Consider the following 24159-nt stretch of genomic DNA (forward strand, 5'->3'; position numbering starts at 1 on the left):
GCCTGCGTGTGCATCCCAATGGAACGGGCATACGTGCATGCAGCTAGCCCGGCGCCGGGTGCGCTAGCGCAGAGGCGATGGTCGGACAATGCTCTGCGGCCGTTTTTCACCAAAATTGCGGCTCAACGTAGCAGATCAATGCGACCGGAACGGCGTTGCGGAAAATATGCGAAGCTTTAGAGCGGATATCTTTTTTCTCGATAAGAAGAAAATGCTATGCTTTGGAGCGGCTTTCTTTGTTCTTTTTCTCAATAAGACAAAAATGCTATGCCTTGGAACGGAAATTTTAGTGTAAAAATGGGGGTCCCCTCCGCGGCACATGCCCACTATGCATTATATACTGAGTGCCCCCCCCCCCCCCCCCGGGGTACGCAACAGTAGAAAAATGATTGAAAAATCTTAAGTGAACAAACCGGAAGTCTCAACAATCTTTTGTTATTTTTGTGGGGGGTGCATATGGAACTCTTTCCTGATTTTATTTTTTAGGCCAAAGCCAAAGGGAGAGCAAATGAGCAAGGTGTGAGATTTTTATAATCGAACTGAGCTTGTACAACTTTTTTAGCAAACACAGCAGTCAGCAATGTAGCATAATAAGATCAGATTGCCTCACACTTTGATCGTTGTTTTGTTCTCTCCATACCGAGCTTTTGATTCTCTGCGACTGCAACGTCGTAGCAAAAGTTGACCGGAAGTGGTGACACCTCTCTTTCAGTATCACATTTGTACATTGATGAAAACAGTTTCAATTTCAGTGAACGTACTCATATGATATGATGGGGTATCCAAACTTTTCAAAAATATTCATCAGGCTTAAATTTGTTCACAAAATATTCACAATTTATACAAAACCAATTCAAGAAATAGTTTACACATTGACGGCAAGATCGTAAACTTTAAAATTATTCACGAAACTGTGAAGTAGGTTGACAAGGGGTTTCGCCAGTATTGCGATCTCAAAATTCTATTCTGATCGACGAATGTGCGCTGTGCGGGAAAACCGTTCTGAGAAAGTGTGACCTAAATTTGGGGACCAAAGTTTTTGTGCAGATTTAAACAAAAACTCGAGCTCAAAAGGTGAAAAATTTATATCAGATTGACAACAAAATGTTATAGAATAATTCAGTATACCACATTGGACTCACATTTTGATGACATCTGCTTGCAAAATGATATCGTGATGCTTGTTGAGAATATACAGATTTCTTTGGAATGGGCACTAACAATGACAAATTTGCCGATCTTTTGTCAATATTTTCATGAATACTGAACTCATCCTAAAGAAACCTATGCCAAAGGTTAAATTTTGGGTCGCTTTTCACGTTGATGATGTCAGATTTTAAGGATTTTGGCTATATTTTTAGATAGTGACTGGCAGCGAAGTATGGACACACGCAATGCTTTGGACTCCCTGCCACACCAGACCACAGCATAAACCAGCGTGATAGCGAGCAGGCCGTGAGCCGATGCTCGGCCAGAGGATCAGGCGTAATATCACGCCACGAACCAGTGGGGTGATTTGAGGGTGCAGCAATTGCACTCTTGCTCTTCGAATGCTTAAAAACGTTTTTACGTATGTGAGAACATATACCAATATGAATCCCACAGTGTAGACAAAAATTTAAAGTGATATCAAGAGAATGGATCGCTCAACTTTAACAGTTTTATGATAATGCACTGAAAAATGTGTATTTTGAGGAGATGTGCATGAAAAGCGGAACTCGAAGTCGTGCCATGCCCGCTGAGTGCTGTCTCAAGCTGAAGGTGTGCAAACGTGGCGCAAAAGCCGAAAAAATACAATTATTTGGAAATAGAACATCAATTACCTACTGGATATGTAGTAGCTGAAAACATGACACACGAAATGTAATGGAAAAGCAGGTAACAAGCAGTAACTTGCCGTTTACCAGCCCTGCTGAATCACTGAAACTCTAATGTTGATGCAGCTTCATTCATTTTTCCTCAGCTTTGATGACGTCATCATGTACATGTATGAACTAGCGCTCATTTGAGCACTATGACATCGAACATCAAAAATACAAGTCACAGATTTTGGCAGTGAACGAGATCACAGATTACTTCGCGCATGCGCAGAGCTCCCAAAATTCCATAATCTCGTACGTCCACATGGCTTGTCGCAAAAAACGAAAGGTCTTGAATATCACTCAAAAGCCAAGGTCACTTATCATTTCAAAGTACGAAATGATCCGAAATACATATTTCGAAAGTCTAGATCTAAATCCAATCAATGTAAAAAACATGACAAATGTCACATGATCATGGTAGGTCCCCAAACTTGACAGTCTGTGCAGTCCCCCTTATCTGCGCACACGTGTATCTGCGCAATTCTAGTAAGAGAAGATACGCAACAACCACAAGCTTTACTCGTGCAATACATCAACAGATATTCATTTAAAAATCTGACAAAAAATTGAAAAATGTTTCATTTCACTTTTTTCAGGCATTTCATGTGATGGCCAAAATGCAGCCTATTTTATTAGATTACTCTGAAACTTAAAGACTGAATGGTGCGTAAAGTTAATGAGTGCACAGACATAGGGTACCATTTCTTTGTTCAATCTGAAAATAACCAGCCAAGATGTTTTACGAGTAAATGATATATTTCTTTCAAATTTTCATGAGATTTTTAGCACACTTACATGTATTTTACATGTAGGCCTATAAAGAATATTATCAAGTGAATTTTTTGTGGAATAAAAATACTACATACTGTACATGTTTATTTTTAGGTGCATAGACATGCCCCCCCCCCCTTCATATATGATTGCATGTTTGCGAATTAAAAAAATTACAGTGAATTAGTATTAGTCTACCGACCAGCGACAGGCCTTGTATTAATTACAAACATGCGCATTTACATATCAGAAAATGATAACAATATATGCTTAACTTTTCAACATGCATTACAAAGAGAGTTTGAATAGAAAAGGTTATGAAAAAGGGACAAAACAAAATTTTCAAAATCTTTATTTTCTCAAAACAACAAAATGTGGTCAAAATAGCTGATCAGTGATTTTGTGAATTTTGCAACCTTTCCCACAACAGTAAAACGTTCTGTAACACAATACCATTTTCAAATGACCAAAATATTTCACATTGGTAGAGGGTTGAAATTGGAAGCTGATATCGTCAAAAAATAAAACTGACCTCTGCAAAAATTTACATCTTTATGTTTAGGCAGTGTTTGTGTATTCATGGAGGAAGTTTGATGAATTTTAAGAAAATATTACGATTGATATGAATGAATTTACGAAAAGTAATCAGTATTACAACCAACTGATATACGGTAACTAGATTGAACATAAGTTTCTTTTAAATTCCAAAAAAAAATTATGTTTATGATGTTCTTGACATTCTTATGACCGAGTGCCAGTAATCCTCATTATAAAAAAATGAGAGTTGATGTGATGATTTTCTTGGAAAAGACCTCGACAAGTCATTTTCTGATTGAACAAAGAAATGGTGCCCAATGTTTGCGCACCCATTCACTTTTCACATGATTCAGGGATTTTGATGAGAAAGGCTGCATTTTTGGCCGTTTACATAAAACGCATGAAAATGCTTAAATTCAATATTTCCCACCATACTTTATTTTCTAATACATATCTGCCTATTTGTGGCAGATGTGGAGTTAGTGGTCACTACATTCTCCTTTTATTAGAATTGCGCAGGAACGTGTGAGCAGACAAGGGGCTTTGCGATGATAATGCTACATAAGACTACTTTACTACGTGTAACGTCTTTTCAGAGAGCAAACTTATTGGCTCCAGCATGTCAGTTGTAAGTGTGAGTGGAAAATGCTGGTGTCAAGTTTAATCTTGTTGTGTTCATAGTGACTATGCTGATACACATGATGAAAGAACAGCATGCATGTACATGTATGTGCTCACTGCTGTGTTCTACTTGTACCTGTGAATTAGTCCATTGTTTCTCTCGTTTGAGAGAGAAGTTAATTAGATTACATTACGCAACTGATGAGTAAGAGCTCCTTTTTTCTCTCTCTTTCTTGTCTTTCAAAGTCTTTCCACCTACGAAGGAGCTGAGCACAAAAGATACATTTGCAAGGAATTATAACAGAAAATTGCGAAGATGGCAGATTTAAAGAACGATTACAACAAATATGCAGACATTGATGAAGATGAGATTCTTAAGAATCTCACAGAAGAACAGCTGGAGGAGCTTGCATATGAATTAGACCCAGATGTAAGTATCAGCTAAATTTTTAAAAATAAGTTTGTATGCAATCCTGTTCAAATGATTGTAAACAGAAAGAGTCTTGCTATCATGTCAATGATGTCATTATGCTAGAGAAAAATGTGCTTTGATATAAAGAATGTAGCACCAAAAGTGATAATGTCACTTTTCTTGTATTTCAATTCATCATTTTCCATTTCATATGATCCGGCGATCAACCCAGGTAAATAAATGGATACCAGCAGATAGAAATTCCTTAAAAAGCTGTTAGCTCCAGAATCTTTAGCCAGGAGTGCCTTGAGCACAGGTCTGTAAACTAGGTGAATGTGCACTATAATACCCTATGTTATTATTTTATTTGGCTCGATAATGTTTTGTTTTCTGTTTTATATTTAAAAGGTTTTTTATGTGGAACAATTTCTCATTAAAAGCTTTAAAGGGGTACTCCAGGCTGAAAGTAATATGATTTGAACAGTGCAATGAGACAAACACAGTACAACATTTTTATTAAACTCAGACAAAAGATGTTTTTTATGTCTCATGCAGGACTATGCATGTCTTCATGAATATGCAATGAGCCAGCTGATAGTGGCATATCCTCACTTATTCTTTCGAAATTATATTTATTCAAATTTTGTCCAAGAATGAAAGAAATTGACAACTGATACGTAAGATAATCATTGCTGCAACTTATTTGTTACAAGGGAGACATGTCATACAGGCATATGTTTGAAAATGTAAAAGAATTGTGATTTAAATTTCCGTGCTTGTGATATATATTTCTCGCATTACCGCATTGATCAGATCATGTCCTTTTATCACAAATCCATCAATCATATTACATGGATTGAATAATGTGTGAGACTGGGTTGCTGTTTAAGCAAGTCATACTTAAAGTGACCCCCCTGCCCCTCCCGAGATCAAGGTAACTCATTTCTTCTGGGTTCTCCCCTCAGAAATAGTGCTATTCCTGCAATTGGTAGATCCATTATATGAACAATCCGAGTCTGTCTTAATGCATGGTCATGCCTTTGTTTATTATTGCGTGTCTGTTCGTGGAATTGAATACAATGTACACCTATATGTAGTCATTCTGACAGTTTTATTTGCATCCTCCCATGGGCTATCTGTACTAAAATAAATTATGATAAATATTATTTTGCATTTTATCTGAACATTTATAATTGGGTAAATTGGTCGACAACAAACTAAATTTTGTTTGATATGTATATTAAAGGCAAATTGATGGTTTTCAAAGGTCACATCAGTTATTTTGGAGGAATGATGCAGAATTTGACCAATGCTGTTTTAGGTGCATTGTTTGTATCATTATCCTTTGACCCCTTCACTCCTCTCTTTACAATTTAACCTTTTTTTACAGGTCAGTTAGTTCAATTTCAAATGTTCAGTTCAACTTATAATTTTGACAAAGTAATATCTACATTGTAATAGTCCAGTGAAAAAAAGTTTAAATAAATATATCAGCAAAACGATATTGCATATCTGGGTATACATTCATCACCTGCTGTGATTGTGAAAACTATGATATGGCAGACACATATTGTCAGTATTGTCTCAAATATGTCAAACATTGTCAAGTAATGATGCATACCACTTGTTTTCAGCTTTGAAATATCGATAATAGATTAAGAGAATGGAGTTGGTTGTTGAATAAACTCTTGGAACAAGTTAGCTTGTGTGAAAGGAGACAAATTAAAGAAGATGATTACACATTGTAGATCTGATTCATTGAATTTATTTGAAAAACATCTATCAAACACTTACTACAAACGAGCAGTGAGAGGGTTGACTGGGGGGGGGGGGGGAGAGGGGGCATTTCCCGAAAGGTGCTGAAATTCCATATTCCTTTTTAGCAATATGGTGAAATTGGTGGTGATTTTTTACCTGATTGCTAAGAAAGCATTAATGCTTGTAAGCAAGCAACCAGAGGACCGACGGCTTAAGGTCCTCTCCGAAGGACCTGGTACTGAGGATTAATGCCTATAGATACCAAAGGGCACTAGCGCACCAAGTGGGAATCGAACCCGGGCCACCGAAATACGAATCCCCGCTCTACCGACTGAGCTATCGCGCCTCCCTAATTTATTTCTTGACTCATCAGTTTCAGGAACATAGTCTACATGTACTTACTGAAGTCAACATGTGGGACATGTAGGCCTATACCTTCTATGTAAAAAAAGGAATATAGTTTTACATACCAGAGAAGTGAGTTCATACCATTTCAAGGCATATTTCTTGTCTGAAATACATTTTATAAACTGCTAGGACCCAGAAATCCCAGAATTAAAGTTGAAATGGACTAGCACACATAATGGTTATGGAGTGAAGATGTGCGAGACACTTTTTAAAAGTGTTTGGATAGTGCATTGCCATGGTAATAGCATGGGATGGCAATTGACCGGAAACATCTTGTAGAGCCAAACACTCTAGCTTTTACCTTTAATGCTCTGTGAATTACCCAAGCCTGGAATTACCCAATGTTGATATTTCGATTATAGTATGAAAACTAATGCGTTATGTATTTTCTTTGATGTTTAGAATAATATGCTACCAGCATCAGAGCGTCAGCGACCTCAAACTAAGAAAGCTCCCACAGGAGACTTTAGTAGACAAAAACTTCTTGATTTTCTGGAAAAGAAAGCAAAGGAAGAAAAGGATTGGGACGAGAAAGTACCCTACAATCCAGGCCAGAAAAGAGGTAGGTTGTTGTTCTATTATTGTGTTTCATGTTGAATTACATGTTTAAAAATTGTTTACTCTTTTTAAATATATTTTTTCCCTTTTGTTTTTATTAGTTAGACCTATATAGTACGTGGGAATGCAACCCCCCATTTTATACTACAATTGAATCGTCATTTCAACTTGTCAACCAAATTATCTGATTTTCTTTTTGAACAGTGATTTGTTTTGAGAGTTGAGAGTGATTGTACAATGTAATGTAATGTCATTTCCATGTATACATGTACATCATGTCTTGGAAATGATTAGTAATTGTATTTGATTAGAGATGTATTAAAGCTGACCCTTTTGTTGATCATAGGGATGCTTCGTGGAAGATATTTATAAATTTGATGCAGTGCCAGACTGCCAAGTACATGTAGCTATGAGGTCATTAAAGATTAAGAATACCTTAGCTCTTTGACATATAAGATGTCAACTAATTTGACTGACCAAGCTTAGGTGCCTACCTAAGCTACATTTTATTTATACCTGTGTACGCACATGTTCATATTATGAACTTGAATTTGATCACTTATATTGTACATGCATGTGTACATGTACTGTACATGTATGTGCATACCGGGTACTTGGTTTTCATTGCTGTACATACATGTATATGTGATCATCTAAAGTATTGAGGGGCTGAGGCAGAGGGCCCATTTATACTGTGCTGGAAATTTTCAATTACATTTACCTGTGAAAGCATGAAAGCACTTTATAATTGAGTTTACTGTAAGTTGATATTCCATAATGTGTAATGTTCCAAGGGCAATAATGAAATGAGCTATTAGAAAAGATAGTATTGCAGGCTTCTTGTATGGGCCTACTGAATTGGTAAAATTAATGTATAAAGTTATGTTCAGAAGGTCAAGGGCAAGGAAACAGCTGAGAAATACCAGGTTTTTTTTTCTTCAAATGAATACCGGTATATGTTCATGCACAGTGTACACATAGCCCTACATGTACATATTGTCACTGGCCAAACCTATCAATTTTGGGTACGCTTTACAATGTATGTACATAATGAAGCCTTTACAGAACAACAGTCTGGTTGAGATTTTTAAATTTATTTATGTATTATTTTTTGCACACAATATTAGCATTGCTATTTGTTCCACTTTTTGTTGTTACTGCTATGTACACAAAATTTTCTTTGTGTAGCAGTATTTAAAGGACAAGTCCACCCCAACAAAAAGTTGATTTGAATAAAAAGAGAAAAAATTCAACAAGCATAACACTAAAAATTTCATCAAAATCGGATGTAAATTAAGAAAGTTATGGCATTTTAAAGTTTCGCTTCATTTCACAAAACAGTTATATGCACATCTCGGTCAGTTTGCAATTGAGGAACTGATGACATCACTCACTCACTATTTCTTTTGTATTTTATTATATGAAATATGAAATATTTTTATTTTCTCGTCATTGTCATGTGAAATGACGTTTCATTCCTCCCTGCACACGTGGAATTCCATTATTTTAACATTTTGTGCTTCAGGCAAGGAGGTCCTAATCGTCAAATTCATAAAAATTGAAATATTGTATAATTCAAACAATAAAAAACAAAAGAAATAGTGAGTGAGTGACATCATTGACTCTCTCATTTGGATGTAACTGGCTCGTTCATATAACTATTTTGTTAAAAATAAGCGAAACTTTGAAATGTCATAACTTTCTTATTTTACATCCGATTTTGATGAAATTTTCAGCATTGTGCTTGTCTGATTTTTCGCTATTGATTCAAATCAACATTTTTCTGTGGTGGCCTTGACCTTTAACATACATGTAGGTGCAAGTATGTAGAAAAAATGGTTGAAAGCTTTTCTCTAACAACCAGAAATGCTACTCAAAGTTGGGAAGTGAAATTTTATTCTGTTGTAAAAGGTCATTAGATACATGTAGCATGGACATTGCTGGGCCAAGTGGCCACATCGATACAATTTAGCTCATATTATTTCAGAGGTTACTGACAAGTGATCTGTGAAAAATACAAACACCTACATGTATGTACAGTGATCCACATCATATCCAGGTTTTTGTGCCTTTCAAGCCCTCAAGTCCGTTAATACTAGTGATGTTTATTTGCATACATGTACTTGACAAATGTCATCAATTGTGAGTGTCATACAACTGTACTAGTACACTGCACAAGATCTACTGGTCAACATCATTCCTATTGTGAAGATGCATTGCCCTGGTAGATGTATCTGACTCATGCTGGTTCTTGTGTTTGTGTAGATACATGCCAGAGAATGATTGTCATGACTGCATACCTGTACAGTAGTCTGTGCTCACGTCATCATGTCAGAATGGATGCATGGAGAATGTCAGTGTTTACAAAATGGCAATCTGGATTATAAGATAAAATAGCACCTGGTTATGTACAGTAATTGATAAACTATAGAATTAATGGTACATGTATATGTACTACTGCAATTCAGTTATCAATGAGACTGTCATTGTACATCAGGTACTAATTTATGTACACCTCAATAGTCATTTTATTGTTATGATACATGTATGATTAGTCCCTGAATTTTTCATTATCTGTATAATGTCAAGGTTCTCTGGAATGAAATAAATCCTTATCCATCTGTGTACATAGGCCTACATACATGTACATGTTCAATGTGCACATAACTAGATGTACACAGTGTAGTAGGTTTCTTGGGCAAGTGTTGGTCCTGAAAAGGACCACCCAATCTCGACATTTTGATAAGTGCGTTGTCGTCCTCAGGAGAATGTACACATGAATTATGTAGTCATCTCTTGGCAAGACAGTGTAATTGTATGATGGAGGTCCCCAACTCTGCGCACTTAACGATTTGAGTGAAAGGAGAAATATATTGATTATGAATATGGCCCTATTATATATCAGTGGAAAGGTAATGATGTAGATCTGGATTATCACTTGGTCATTCAAAAATAACGAAAGTAATACATAAGGTGGAAATCCCCTATTAAAAAGCGCTAAAATGCCTCTCCGAAATACGCCTCCCATCGGTCTCTGAATTGACTCGAATTTGATGACGTGTATGAGTGTACGAGAGATGTGATTGGCTCTCCCACGTCAAGCTCCACTTGCATGCAAAACCTGTTGCGAGGGTACGTTTTCTCCACACTGTCACTGAATACTTCGATCACAAAATGAAAGAAAACCCAGAAGTTTATCTATATTTTGGATTTTCAAATTGATGATTTTGAAGATGATCATGATGATGAAGTTTCTAGCTCTAGTGACGTGGATCGTGGTAAATTAGCGGAATTACGCCTATATGATGATGAGTCGGACAATTCAACTCATCATCATATAGGCGTAATTCCCCTAATTTACCACGATCCACGTCACTAGAGCTAGAAACTTCATCATCATGATCATCTTAAAAATCATCAATTTGAAAATCCAAAATATAGATAAACTTCTGGGTTTTCTTTCATTTTGTGATCGAAGTATTCAGTGACAGTGTGGAGAAAACGTACCCTCGCAACAGGTTTTGCATGCAAGTGGAGCTTGACGTGGGAGAGCCAATCACGTCTCTCGTACACTCATACACGTCATTAAAAAAACCAATTTCGCGGACGTAATTGTGCGTGTTTGAAGCATTCAGAGAGAAAACTTTAAACTATCAATTAAGTGAGTTTCATCGGTCTCCATGATAAATGATGTACACCATCGTGTTCTTATTTTCCCCTTTAATTTGGTATATAATTCTTCATTTTTATGATTTTCAATATATTTCTACTTTAAGATTTAACATGAATTTCTTTTCATTTCACAAAATCTTTCAGATAATAATGTTCCTTTATGAGTAGGTATACCAAATATCTCATTGAAATTTGAAAGAAATATCGGATTTTCTTGGAAAAAACCTTGGGCACTCATTTTCAGATTGTAAAAAAAATGGTTCCCCATGTCTGCGCACCCATTCACTTTGCTCACGATTCAGGGATTTTGATGAGAAAAGCTGCATTTTGAGACCGTCACATGGAATGCCCTACCATTTTGGGTCAGATTTTTAATGAATATCTGTCAATGTATTGCATGTGCGAAGTTTGTGTTCGTTGCGTATCTTCTTTTACTAGAATCGCGCAGATACGCGTGTGCGCAGACAAGGGGGACTGCGCAGACTTGGGGGAACTTGCCATAAATAAACATTTTACTGACATTTAGTTTTCCACATTTGGGGGTATTCATAATACTTTTCTACTTTTTTTTTTTAGTTTGTCTCTTTATTCAAAAATTGTCATTCTACATGTACATGTAAGTCAGGTTCTCTATGATTAATAGCCATTTCATAACAGTTCTACAATCTTGTTGCTGAGTTCAGAGGGGGTTCAGTTTTGAAAGTGCTGTGAGGTGTTTTACTCAGGTTGTTTTGGATGTGTGTTGTTATTGTGGTAAATTCAGCACAAAAGGGTGAATATATATTAGAAATTTTGTGATTATTCTGTATTCTACATGCTATGTTAAAAAAAAAAAAAACTTGTAATAAATTCATTCAATTTTCTCAAATTTGATCCATGATAGGAAAAGTGTATGGATGTCTTTATTTAGACATTTCATCATAGTAAAAAAAAAGAGAGAATGTCATTGTTTTTAATTTGAGGAACTATTTTGAAAACAATTTACAGACATGTATTAAAGTTTGTGCTAATCAATGATAAAAGATGGATTTAAAATTATATAGCACTTTTACCAGAGGATACAATGTACATATGTAGTGTCAGTGACTAAACTGTTATTATCCCCACTTTTGCTTGAGGTGACATTCAATTTCATGAAATTAATTCTACCAGAATCCATTCATAAAACCTGGGTTGATTGCAGCATGATGTGGATAGATTTCTTGCTGAAGGAAAACACACTATAGCTTTGATTTGAACACACAGAAAGATGTAACTTCTGAACCATAAGACCTGACCACAATATGTATCCAAAAAGTCCAGGGCTCCATCTTACTAAGAGTTACGATTGATCCAATCAATCGTAACTCTATGGAAATCCATCAGTGACATAATTTTTTCTACCGAAAATTTGCATAATGTCTTTTGTAAACTAAGGGAACACACCAAATTGTCAAGAAATCAATGAATTTATGAATACACATTTATATCTAGAATTTTTTTTGAACAAACATGCAATTTATATGTTGACGTTGCTGGCTTTCCATAGTTGCGATTGATCGGATCAATCACAACTCTTTGTAAGACGGGGCCCAGATGTGCAAGTGTTTCTTTGGTAAAAGTTGTACAGCATAAACTGAACTTTTAATATCTCTTGTTGATTTAAAGGTAAAGTGTATGAGAAGAAGGAGGATAAAAAGAAAGATGAAGAAAAGACCAATGGGAACAGAAAACAAGAAGAATGGGAGAATGAATTAGAGGGTGCTACAGAAGAAGACCTTGTGGAATTAGCAGGTAAGAACATCTTTCATATATGAAAAAAAAATAATTTGTGCACCATCAGCATTCATGATCTTTAGGGGCTTGTAGATCGACCATTTTTTTCTTCCCCCGAAGACACACAAACTAGTACAGGCCACACCCAAATTTACAAGTGAGAATTGAAAAATTAAAGAAATATTCGGCTGAAAGATGAATTCCAAGGGGAAAGAAGAATATCAGTAGATCTACAAGTCAGTTCCCAGTAAAATTGAAGTCTTTTAACTTGAATAATTGATGGTGTTGACCTTGACTATACTGGGGTTGACCAATCTCTCAGGATTATGCAAAGGAGTAGCATTACAATAAGGGCACAATTAGTACACCTGTATACATGTATTTGAAATGTGAGGAAAGGCTATTAAAACGTATCTCGAGGGTGGGATCTGAATTTCAAAAAGAAACTCAAATGTCTTGAAAGTTTGATGTTCTTTGATATTGAAACCAGATGCAGAAATATTGCTGAGCTCTGTCACATCATATCTGAACAAGCTTTTATTTGTTATGTTTTGGTAATTTCAGGTATTCTGGGGTTACACAGTATGCTTGATCAAGAACAATATGCAGCATCTCAACGAAGTGTATTAGGCGATGACAAAATTGTAGGACTTGATGGGGAAAGAATGAAATTTTCAGGTAAGTAAATCATTATCAAGTTATAATATGCATTGTGAATACAGACACCACCCCCCCCCTCCCCCCCCACAAAAAAATCCTAATCATTAGAATAAGACTCTGAGAAGAAGATGATCTGAGTGTTATTATACTTAATGTTTTAACATGAATGTGTCCTGGAGTGAAATGTCAGTTGGAAGTTCTGTCTTCTTGTTTTTCATTTACTATCCTTCCAACACCAGAAAATTGGCCCTTCTACAATTCCTGTCACTATTGCAGGACTCCACATTAACCCTTTTTTCTACTGGTCTAACGTGTTCATGTCGGACCAGAAGATACCCAGTTTTTCCATTTTTTACTGGTCCGAACCTAAAATTTACTGGTACCCCAAAATAAAGGAAAACATAATAAAGACTTGTTTATTTTGCTGTCTTTTATTGCCCCCCCCCCCCAAAAAAAAAAAAAAAAAAAAAAAAAAAACACACAACAGAATTCATGAGAACCATTTCTCAATTTTGGGAAGCCATTTCTTATTATTTTAAGATGCCAAAGCCATTTTTATTATTTACTAAAGAGGAGAAAATATCATTTATATCAGTCGGATATATTTTTCATTGGTCATGTCAGACCATTAAATTTGGCTATTTCTGAAAAGTTACTGGCCCGACGACAATTTTTACTGGTCTGGGACCGTCGGACTAAGCAAATTATATGAAATTACTTGTATTATTTACAGTTATCTCTTATGTGAAGATATTTGAAGTTATTTTTCTTTCTTCCCTTTTTCAAATGATCAGCTGTCACGAAAGCTAGCCTTCCCAAAGATTTTACAATGGAACCCCCTAACACTACAGATGTTGAAGGCTCAATCAAGAAGCTGAAGGCAAACGATAAAGAACTCAAAAATCTCAATCTCAATAACATCAAGGTAAGATTTCATAATCTCAATCAGTGCTAAAAACAGACTTGTATTAGAGCAACTTTATGTAATCATGCATACACGTGTATTGTTGAATTATATACATGGATTGTTATCTTCACATTGAATTGCTATTATACAGTCATTTGTTGTAATATAGAAATTCAGTAGTGCAAATTTACGCTGAGCACTATTGCTACAGGCATTGTTTTGTAGTAATTGGAATTTCTCAGATTTTGGGAGATCTATAAAAGACATACCTGCATTAAACAAAGATGGCACATGTATGTACAATAGTTGTTTCTATAAACTAGTTTTGTTGAGTTCACTCATGGGGTCACAATAAACTTGAATGTCTTTTTCTCTGGTAAACAAAATGATAATGGATAAGTGAACAATGTGGGTTGAGTTCAAGATAAGGTTGCAGTCTGATTGAATGAATGTATTGGCTTGTAAACAGGAAGATGTTGAGGTTATGATCTTGTTTATAGCAAGGATATTATCAGTGGAATTACAGCCTACATGGTTGACTATAGTTCTCTGTACAAAGACAGTTTCAATCGCTCTTCAGAATTATAAATTAATGTAAATTAATGATAGATTAGAAAAGAGCTCAGGTGTCTGTTGAGTTTAAATGGTAACCCTTTACTTAATTGATGTGAATGACCTTCCCACCGACTCTCATTAATTCTGTCAGGACCCTTCCAGACAGGACAAATACTTGAAATATTTTACATTCAGTCCTCCTTTTTTGTCTACCAAACACCCATTTGTAAAACTGCTCATGTTTACAGTGTATTTTGTTTTGTTTTTTTATTAAATGATAGACCCACATTAGCCTGCATGTGAGTTCAAAGGTCATATGATTCAATGGAGTTGTGATGGTCTACATTGTAATTATTTAAACTGTTCTTGCTTTTATGTACATATACTAGTAGTCCTTCATGTACAAGTACTACCGGAACTGCATTTTTAAGGTTCTTATCAATGCTGTACAAACAATATAGTACATGGAGTTATGAGGCCCAGAAAGTTAATTCTTTCTGTCACTGGAGTGAATGCCCTGAAAAGTTAAATGTATTAATAATGCTTTGGAGATCAACCTCCTTAGAAGTAGGATCCATGTTTAGAACTTTCTTTTTGTGTTTATTGTAAACCATTGTCCTTGAGAGAACAATACATGTATGATTGATACTCTTGAATGAATGCACTCTGTCTGAATTAAGCAAGGTTTTAATAATGATTGCAGATTACTTGTATCTCTTTTGTATCCTTGATGAGTGCAAATGGCATATAATCACCAACCAGTGTGGGGATTGTTGTCATTTTGGCTTTATTTTGTTCATTTTGGCTCATGGAGTTCATTTAGGGTTTACCTGTACATGTTTGTCCAATTACAGTTTATACGATGGATGAAATATTGAAATGTGCCCTTACCTGATATGCTCTTTCCAAGTGCACAATGGCTGGGGTTGATGTTAGGGTTATTTTAGTGTGGGTATATAATGACAATGTTTTCTTTTTTAATACATGTATCCATCAAAGCAATTATTGTTACAGATGGCCTTTATGAGCTGTAGAGCAAAATACAAGGAATGTTACAGACTACATGTACATGGAATGGTTGTTTATTTTAAACTTGCTTTAGTCATTCACACACGCTGTCTTACCCATGCCCCCTCCTCTTTCTCTTTCTCCCCCACCCACTCCCATTTCACTCTATCTTTTAAAACTGTTTGACATTGTAATTAATCGAAGTTCATATTTATGTTTTTGAACATTCCTTTAACTCAAAGCTGTCATTGTAATTAATTTCTCCCAGCCATAAACATTTGGATATGGTTTTCTGTTTGTGGTATTAAACACAAACATTCTTTGAACTTTTGTATTTGCAATTCATGCACCGTGCATTGATGCACCCACTATAATTTTGTGATAATTTTATCCATGATCTCCGTTGGCTCTCAATTCAGGAGGTTACATTCAATATTGACATTTTTGACAAACTCATCTCTTCAAATTCACTTTGAAAGTCTAGATAAACATACATGTGTACATGTATGTACAAACATGTAAAAAGTAATTGTGTGACATGTGTGTGCATGTACTTGGAAAAGAGTCAATACAGTTTGTAATCTCAGACTTCCTACTTGATTATATATTATCCCACAGATTATTGTCATAATCAGGCACCTGATGAAGTAGTCTACTTTTCCCCCCTCCACCTTGTACATGAACTTGTGTAGTATTTGAATGTAGGTTGATGGACAAAACAGATATACAGAGATGCTTTGAAAATGTGCCTTTACAGTTCTGGATTGCAATGTGTTATCAGAGGGATGGTACAGTCTTGTTTGAATTACATGTATTTCTAAAGTTATTGCTCAGTAAATATTTCTCATAGTCATTGTAAGATTTCAAAAATCAATAGGATTATATTCTTCACAAATAGAATATGGTATTATGAACACATATGAAGTTGATCAAAATTATTATCGAAAGAGCAGTGTTTTCACAGTATTGCAATGATCATACTACTTCCGTAAATATAATAAAGTTTGGTCCTAGCTGTTACAATGCAAGAACCATAAAGGCACATATCCTGAATGATCACGGATGATGTCCATTTCCCTTGATTGTATCTACATGTACTGCATGACCACATATGATGAAAAATATCCATGTTTCTCAGAATGTTAATTGTACATAGAAACAGAGAGTCTTACCATCATGTTATCTCTACCAACAGGAAATCAAACTGGATGTTATCAAGGAAGTATTTGCTGCAGCAGGAGACAACACAGTACTTGAATCCCTCAGCATGGCTAGCACTGGTTTAGCAGATAAAGCAGCAGCAGTAAGTTGATCTGTTAGAAATATTTTTTTTAAATGACTGCTCCAACTAGGTGAAATTAATACATTGTTATGGAAAATAAAGTAACAATTATTTTCATTGAAAAGTAATGTATTTGGCTTGAGCTTGAAAGAGGATATGAAGTACAGGTTTCTTATATCTTCATCAATAGAGAAAACTGTTGCAAAACCATTTTTGGTTTTTTTTTTATTAGGGATTTTAACCTTACGGCGTGTTTATGCTTCCACTTTTCAGGCCAGAATCAGCGTTTTCATAAGTGATTAGTCCAAAACACGGTTGCGTCCATGCTTACTTTCATTAAAACGACGTTTCAGAAAGCACTATCACTGTTACTACTCTCCTAATTTGTCACAACGATGAATGTTTAGGGATTTAAAAAAAAAACGGAACATGAGTTACAGGGACTCAGTTTAATAATTATGAGGGGAGCAATAAAAAGCTCTCCTAGAACTTTTAAGGAGAGCGGTAGAGGAGCACTGCAAAAAGCTCTTCTTTAACATACAAGGGGAGCGTTTTGTCCCATTAACAAAACGGATGGAGGAAATATATGAACCAAGTTACAATCAACAACCAAAGGAAGGAAACAATCGAATATATGCAATATTTATGCTGTACCTCATTGAACATGTTATTGTAATTCTTGAAATATAATTGTTTTACAATGTATTGTAATGAGATTGTGTGTTATAAAACCTGTTTGAGTGAGGTTTTGACTTTGGCTAAAGGTTAAGTCACTGACAATTTTTTTTTTTTCGGGGGCTCCATTTTAAATTTTTTGTCAAATTTCGGGGGCTACTTTTTGCATTTTGGGGGCTATTTTCAAATGCTCTTTTTGTATTTTGAGGAATACCTGTTCACTTATTAATGGATTATGTTACTTTTTGTTTAATATTGTATGATTTTTAAAGTTATTTTTTCATGCTTAGAATCTTGGATGTGGGTGTGTGTGTGTAACTGTGAGTTGGACTTGGATATAAATGAATTCAATATCTAATTTCTACTCCGTCTATTCCAGTACAATACCCTGTACTCGGCCATGTACATGTAATAAAGGCCCACATAACCTCGTTCGTAGGATGAGTGACATACCCTAACTTTTCCTGAAGTTCTTTCAAAACGCAGATCTCCATGAAAATTGCATTTCTCTCTGGGGGAGTCTAAATTCGGTGAGAATGTATTCATTAAGAACTTAAATATACATGACAATGAAGAAATCATCAAACTTTATTGGCAGTTTTGAATAATATACCTGAAATATAAACTCTGTCTGAAACAGAAAATCACCATCATTGAGGCCTTTACTGAGCGAATTGTCCCCCAGAGCTCTGGCAGAGAGACAGAGCTCTGACTGGCTAGCTAGAACAAACGCCAATGCGTGCGCGAGCCTGCCGCCGGCCTTGTAAAATAGATGGAGCTTTGTTTGATGATTTATTGTCTGATATTTACCTCATCCCCTAGAAAAAGAAAACAAATGATTTTTTAATTATAATTCATCAATAAGGTAACTTATTTTGGATGTTAATAGGCCGTTTTGAAAAGCAAAGCCGAATGACAACTCACCAATGCTAGGTTACTAGACTCTGGTATTTATTTCCTCTTTTATCACAGAATTGTGATATCTGTAGGGGAAACATGTGCATTCGAAATTGCACATGGTGGTAGTCATAATGGACCCCTTTACATGCAACTGTTTCCCGACCATTGCGTTGATTTTTTTTCCATACCTGGTACCATGTTTATGGAAATACGTGGTACAGAAAAAAAGACGCAAAATTTGAAACTGCGCTCCTCGCTATTTTCAAGGCTTATTCATGATTTTGAGTGTGGATTTTGGATGATTCTTAAATGGCAAGCGGAGCTCAAGCATATGGCGCTAGTGGGCCATTGAGTTGTTATCACTCGGCAGTAATTCCGGGGGCGACATTCAGATTTCCGCGCAGCTCAGCGATCGCGAGGCGCGCTATTAATCGCGCTACCTAAAATGGATTAAGGCGCGCATGTAGCGCGCGATCGCTCTCGCGCGCCTTAAAATTGAGTCCCTGGAGTTATAATGAAGAGACATTGATGAGCTAGAAGTTCCAGTAGCATAAACAAATTGATGTCTTGTTATTTTCTTATGTATACTTATTCTCTTACTATTTATTATCCTCACCATGGTTGATTAAAATTCTATGACTATGTCAAGTATCTCTATATAATATTAAGAGATCAGAATTTTTTTTAGTCAATCATAACACTTGGAAAAAAAAGGGCATGTCCAATTTGACCTTGCTTTCCTGCTCAACGAAAATAACGATGAGAAGCCAGCTGCAGATCATGATTTCGCCTCTGAAAAATGAAGCATACACAGCACTCCCAGAACCATGTTTGCGATCAGCGTTCTGAAACAACATTTGAAAACGCTGATTCTGTCTCTGTAATGGAAGCATAAACACACCCTCAGACACACTAAAATTTTGAACTTTTGTTAAATTTAAATTTAGTTAAAAAACCAATACTGGTATGTTTTCAAGTGTTGATTTTACCTACCATGTTTTACAAGAACCAAGAACTTTTCCAAAATCTTTAGGAATTGAAGAATTTGCTTTATAAAAATGCTTTCATGTATAAGATCCTATGTTTATTGCATGGTGTTTTTCTAATAATTATGAAAGCTTCGTATATTATTTTTGCCATTTCTAAGTATCTTGTCCACTGGATAAGGTCACATCTGAATTACTGCCAACCTTTCAAACCTATTTACCCCCCTCCCCCAAGAGAGAACAAGAATCTGCTTATATAGTTTAAGCTTATTTTTTTGTAAAAGTTTTAATTTTGCAAATTTTTTATTTTTCTAAATTTTGAGATCTGAATTGCTAATATTTCCACTCTATATAGATGTTCATTACTGCAAATGAAAATACAAAACTAAAATCATGAACATAACTTTTGAATATAAAAAAAAATCCTGAAATTGTTAAAGTGCAGTACATGTGCATGTGTACAGTAAAACATCAATCAAAGTTCATTCAGTGGTTAGCATGAGATTAATGACAGATGGATTTCCTTCCATTCTCAGATGGCTGCTGAGGTAATCAAGAAGAATTCAACATTGAAGTCAATGAACCTGGAATCAAATTTCATCACCAGTGAAGGCATGAGTATACTCTGCAAAGCTCTGGCTAACAACACATCATTGACTGAATTCAGAGTAGCAAATCAGGTAGGAGGACTATTGGGTTGTTGTGAGATTGTTCTCAAGAAATATGATTATCATTGTAGCAGATGATAAAAACTGTTCCAATTTGGGTTTTTTACATGTCTATAGATCCAAATACATAATTAATCCATTGCTATTTAATCCTCCTTGGTGGGGTTGTAATTATTATGATTTGCGTTTATTAGCTGAATCAAATTTATTTGAGATTATGAATACAGATTATTGTGATGTCATCCCGAACTTCAAACAAGAACTATGAGGGGAAAATGAGAAAATGGCTACAATTCATAATTTTCAATTGGAAAGATTATTTCTTTATGGAATGTATCCTTCAATATAATAACAAATTTGTGCAAAACTCATCTGAGTTTTTCTGTCATGTCTGAATTTGTGACAGTATAACAATTGTTTATAGATTTATATGTCAATTAGTTGTATATTCGACTATTTACATTGATTCATATTTATTTGAATTTGCCATGCAGTTAACCTTGTAAAGAAGAATAGAATAAATAAGCATATCCATTTAATAGGTTATTTCCGTTCGCCACTAATGAATTTCCATAGTATTCATTGTGTCTGGTGAGATCAATTGCATGAAGCGTGACATATTGATACCAATATTACCTTGAGTGAGGTCAACTGAATGCTCAAATTGAAAAGATTTAGAATTGATACCAAATAGTTTTTCAAGTCATGTTGGTCACTTTATTGATTGAAAAAATTTAGGAGATATATTATATATAGCTTTAGCTGATATAAAAAGAAGATCACTACATGTTACTTTTGAAGGGTGACATCGTCATGTACCATTCATAGCCCTGGATGGGGGGGGGGGCAAAGAAATTTTAAAACAAAAACAATCCCAAAGTTGTTTTAGTCTCACACAACTTTTGAGACCTAATTTGTGATGACCAGCTGCACAGTTCCAAGTGACACAGCAGACCTAAACTAGCTAAGAACGTGATTTTCATGTGCAAATCAAATACTAAATCTGATTATTCAAAAATTCATAAGTGTACCTTTGTTTTTACTCTTACCTAAAAACAATTAATTCTGTGTTTATGATTTACTAGAATAGTTTCGCTGATCGTCCATCCCTCAAATTAAAAAAAATACAAGTAAAAAGCAAAGAAAATGCATTTCTTATGCCACTTTTTTAAAGCACGCTGAAGAGCCAGAAAAGTGTGAAGATCAAAATTTAGCAGTTATGAGCTTTATTTAAAGATTTACAGCCAAATTTTAATTGAATGTGTGAACGAGTCACAGTCACTTCAACTCAACACAATTGAAGTCAAAATCTTATTTGTGTTTTATTTTCTTCATATATTTATATCTTATTGATATTTTTCAGAGATCAATGATGGGAAGTAAAGGAGAACAGGAATATGCCATCATGTTGGAGAAGAAAAACAAGACTCTTCTAAAGCTGGGTTTGGCCTTTGAGCATGCAGGACCTAGGTCAATGGCACAAGATGCTCTCATGAGAAACAATGAAGCAGGTAAGATAAAGAGAACAGTAATATTTCAAAGAAGGGTTATTAGGTATACGACAGGTCAAAATTCTTGGGGTGCTGAGCTTTGGCCAAATAGTGCAGGGAATTCATTGAATATTATCTTGAAAAAAAATAATACAATTAATACTGTAAAATGAATAGTTTAAGTGGCTTCATCTTGGCGGGGGGGTCCAATTCCTTGAAAATCCCCACCAGTAGACCAATGGATGGAGAAGAACGAGACACTTTGTATTTGTAAAAATAAAAAGAAAGACAGTAATAAAGAAAAAAACAGTTTAAGGTTAAGGTTCTTCTCTATGAAATAAAAAAAAAAACATAATTTGGTTTTACAGTTTATTTGAGAATTTGGATTAATTTTTTCCCAAGCTGACTTATTTTTAGCTCATCCGGCTCGAATGGCCAGACGAGCTTCTTATGCTTTCCGAAATATAATTTCAGGCAAATGTTTTGTTATGGAGAATTGGGTTATATTAGCTGTTGATGGTAACCCTTTGAGGTAATGTCTCACACTACCTTGGTAAATGCCTAAAGTGCCCCTAGCATCAGTCTTGACCCTAAATATAGGTTAACTGTATAACGTTTGAGCAATCCCTTGATGAAATGAAAGACGGAAATCGTCACCAAAGGAAATCTCACATCTCTAGATGAAAAATGATGATTGAAGGAACTGACAAATGAGGTCAGTCACAGGTAGAGGATAAGTTAAGTGTAGTCTCTTCCTGTTGTCATAAGCAGACCTGCCAACCAGTACGTTTTAGCCGTATTTAGTACGTTTTTGCAACCAAAATACGGCAGTACGTTTTTTCTTTGAAAATTACGTTTTTTGTATTAAAAAAAAAAAAAAAAAAAAAAAAAAAAAAACTTAATCGTAATTTATTGAGAAAAATAATCTCTATATGTCTCTATTTCATAAAACGTGCACAAATATGGTTATTAGATCAATGTAATTTCAGGTAACTTGTTTTTTTTTCAATCATTTTGTTCAAACCAGGGTGAAGATATACACATGTTTTAATGTTTTTTTTTTCATCTGCAAGAGCAGTGCGCATTTTAGCTTGCATGCAGCTTGAGCGCCGCGATGAGCGAGTGCGCCAAGAATTTTATTATGAAATACACTTTTTTGGGGGAAAATACCGTTTTTTTTATCACAGAATACAGTTTTTCATTCCCAGAGGTTGGCAGGTCTGCATAAGGGATATTCAGAATCTTTTCTAGGTCAACACCTTTGTTGTATTGTTGACATTATACACAATACACACCTGTAATAGTTGGTAAACAAAACACACTGTTCAGCTCTCTCAGGCCTATTGGATTTAAAGTTGAAAGTAGATATCAGCTCTGTACATGCAGTATGCTAGGTGAAAAAAGTGTCTGGAATCAGTATCTTGTATTACCATGGCATTTTCAAATTATCAAGATTATAATGAGCAGACTGGATGTTGAATAAAATCATCATGCACTTTAGTTTGAATTCCAATCAAGGGACTATTTTGAGTGATTTTCAAATTTATGAAATTTAAATTATGCACATTTTTCATATCATCGTGCATTTCACTTTGGATGTATGTGTTTTTGTATGTGTATTGCATTTATTGTCCCAATACTTAAACTAGTCGTTGAAGCATGTTGATTGTAAAGGACAAAATATTGAGATTCAATTATCTTTCTTTTTTTTTGTTACATTTCCTCTGTTATATTAATCATGATGAGAAAAAGATAGCCCACAAAGTGAATTTTCTTGTCCTATTCATGAGAACCCTCCTTCCGTTTTTATGCAGATGTAATTTTCAATTTATTGCTGTGCCACTCCTTTGAAAAGAAATGAAAAACACACCCACGTAAAATCAGCATTCTCTCTGCTTATTTCACAAAGTTAATCGTGCTACAGTACATGCACTTGTCATATGAGGCAGAGAAAGTATGCATCATTGGGTACACAGGTGTGTACATATAAAGTGTGCATTTCTTTGTGTCAAGCAGAGTGTTTCCTTTTGTAGTCACTGTATCCAGAAAAGAAAGTGTATCTTTGTGTGCCCCAGCTCACAAAATGTCAACATTGTCCAGGAGTAGGCAAATATCAAGGGGTTGACAATTGGAAAAAGTCTTAACTACAAAAAAAAAACAGCCTGTGATTTTGATAAAAGTGATGTTGTAAAAAAAAAAATCTGCCATTGAAAACTAAATGTGGGGAATTGTTATTTTACAGTGAAGGCAATAGGCAGTAGAATTCAAATAATCTGGATGTGTTCCTGATTAAGTAAACAAGTCAAAAGATGTAACAACATTATTAAATTCCCAGCAAGCCTTCAACATTTTTGTTTAATGATTATTTTGGTACCCAAAGCTCAAAATGGTCAATAAGTGAGTTCTGTCCTTCTGTTTGTCAGACCCTTGATTTCACTTCAGAGAGTGGATTTTATATTGACAGAAATGCTCTGATTTAAGAAGGAAGATACAAAAATGTGGTTACTTCTTTGGAATGAAGAAGTTTATAATCCGGAATGCTAATTATCACATTGGTATAATTTGACAAGGATCAATAATCCAGAATAATTCAAGAAGTTAGAATGAAGCACAGTGAACCATCATTTTGACCATCCCACCAAAGGGAGTAAAAGATTTTTAGCAGCTGGGAGCA

At 35.2% G+C, this 24159-nt stretch overlaps 1 protein-coding gene across 2 annotated transcripts in view; it reads left to right on the forward strand.

Moving 5' to 3' along the window:
- The window catches only part of LOC129257717 (tropomodulin-1-like), a 33141-nt gene that overhangs the window by 1700 nt on the left and 7282 nt on the right, over window positions 1–24159 (forward strand). Inside the window, exons 2-10 of one of the 2 annotated variants that reach the window (XR_010292965.1) lie at window positions 4038–4221; window positions 6772–6931; window positions 12247–12372; window positions 12919–13032; window positions 13809–13939; window positions 16680–16787; window positions 19864–20007; window positions 21359–22245; window positions 22704–23633. Coding sequence is in view for 1 of the 2 variants with exons in the window: in XM_054896109.2 (XP_054752084.2) it covers window positions 4108–4221; window positions 6772–6931; window positions 12247–12372; window positions 12919–13032; window positions 13809–13939; window positions 16680–16787; window positions 19864–20007; window positions 21359–21506 (1045 nt within the window). In the remaining variant the exon portion in view is untranslated. Of the gene's footprint in view, window positions 1–4037; window positions 4222–6771; window positions 6932–12246; window positions 12373–12918; window positions 13033–13808; window positions 13940–16679; window positions 16788–19863; window positions 20008–21358; window positions 22246–22703; window positions 23634–24159 lie in introns of those variants that run through there. The other variant, XM_054896109.2, reaches the window with a different exon arrangement.

Source organism: Lytechinus pictus, chromosome 3, assembly GCF_037042905.1.
Source record: "Lytechinus pictus isolate F3 Inbred chromosome 3, Lp3.0, whole genome shotgun sequence".
Taxonomy (NCBI): Eukaryota; Metazoa; Echinodermata; class Echinoidea; order Temnopleuroida; family Toxopneustidae; genus Lytechinus; species Lytechinus pictus.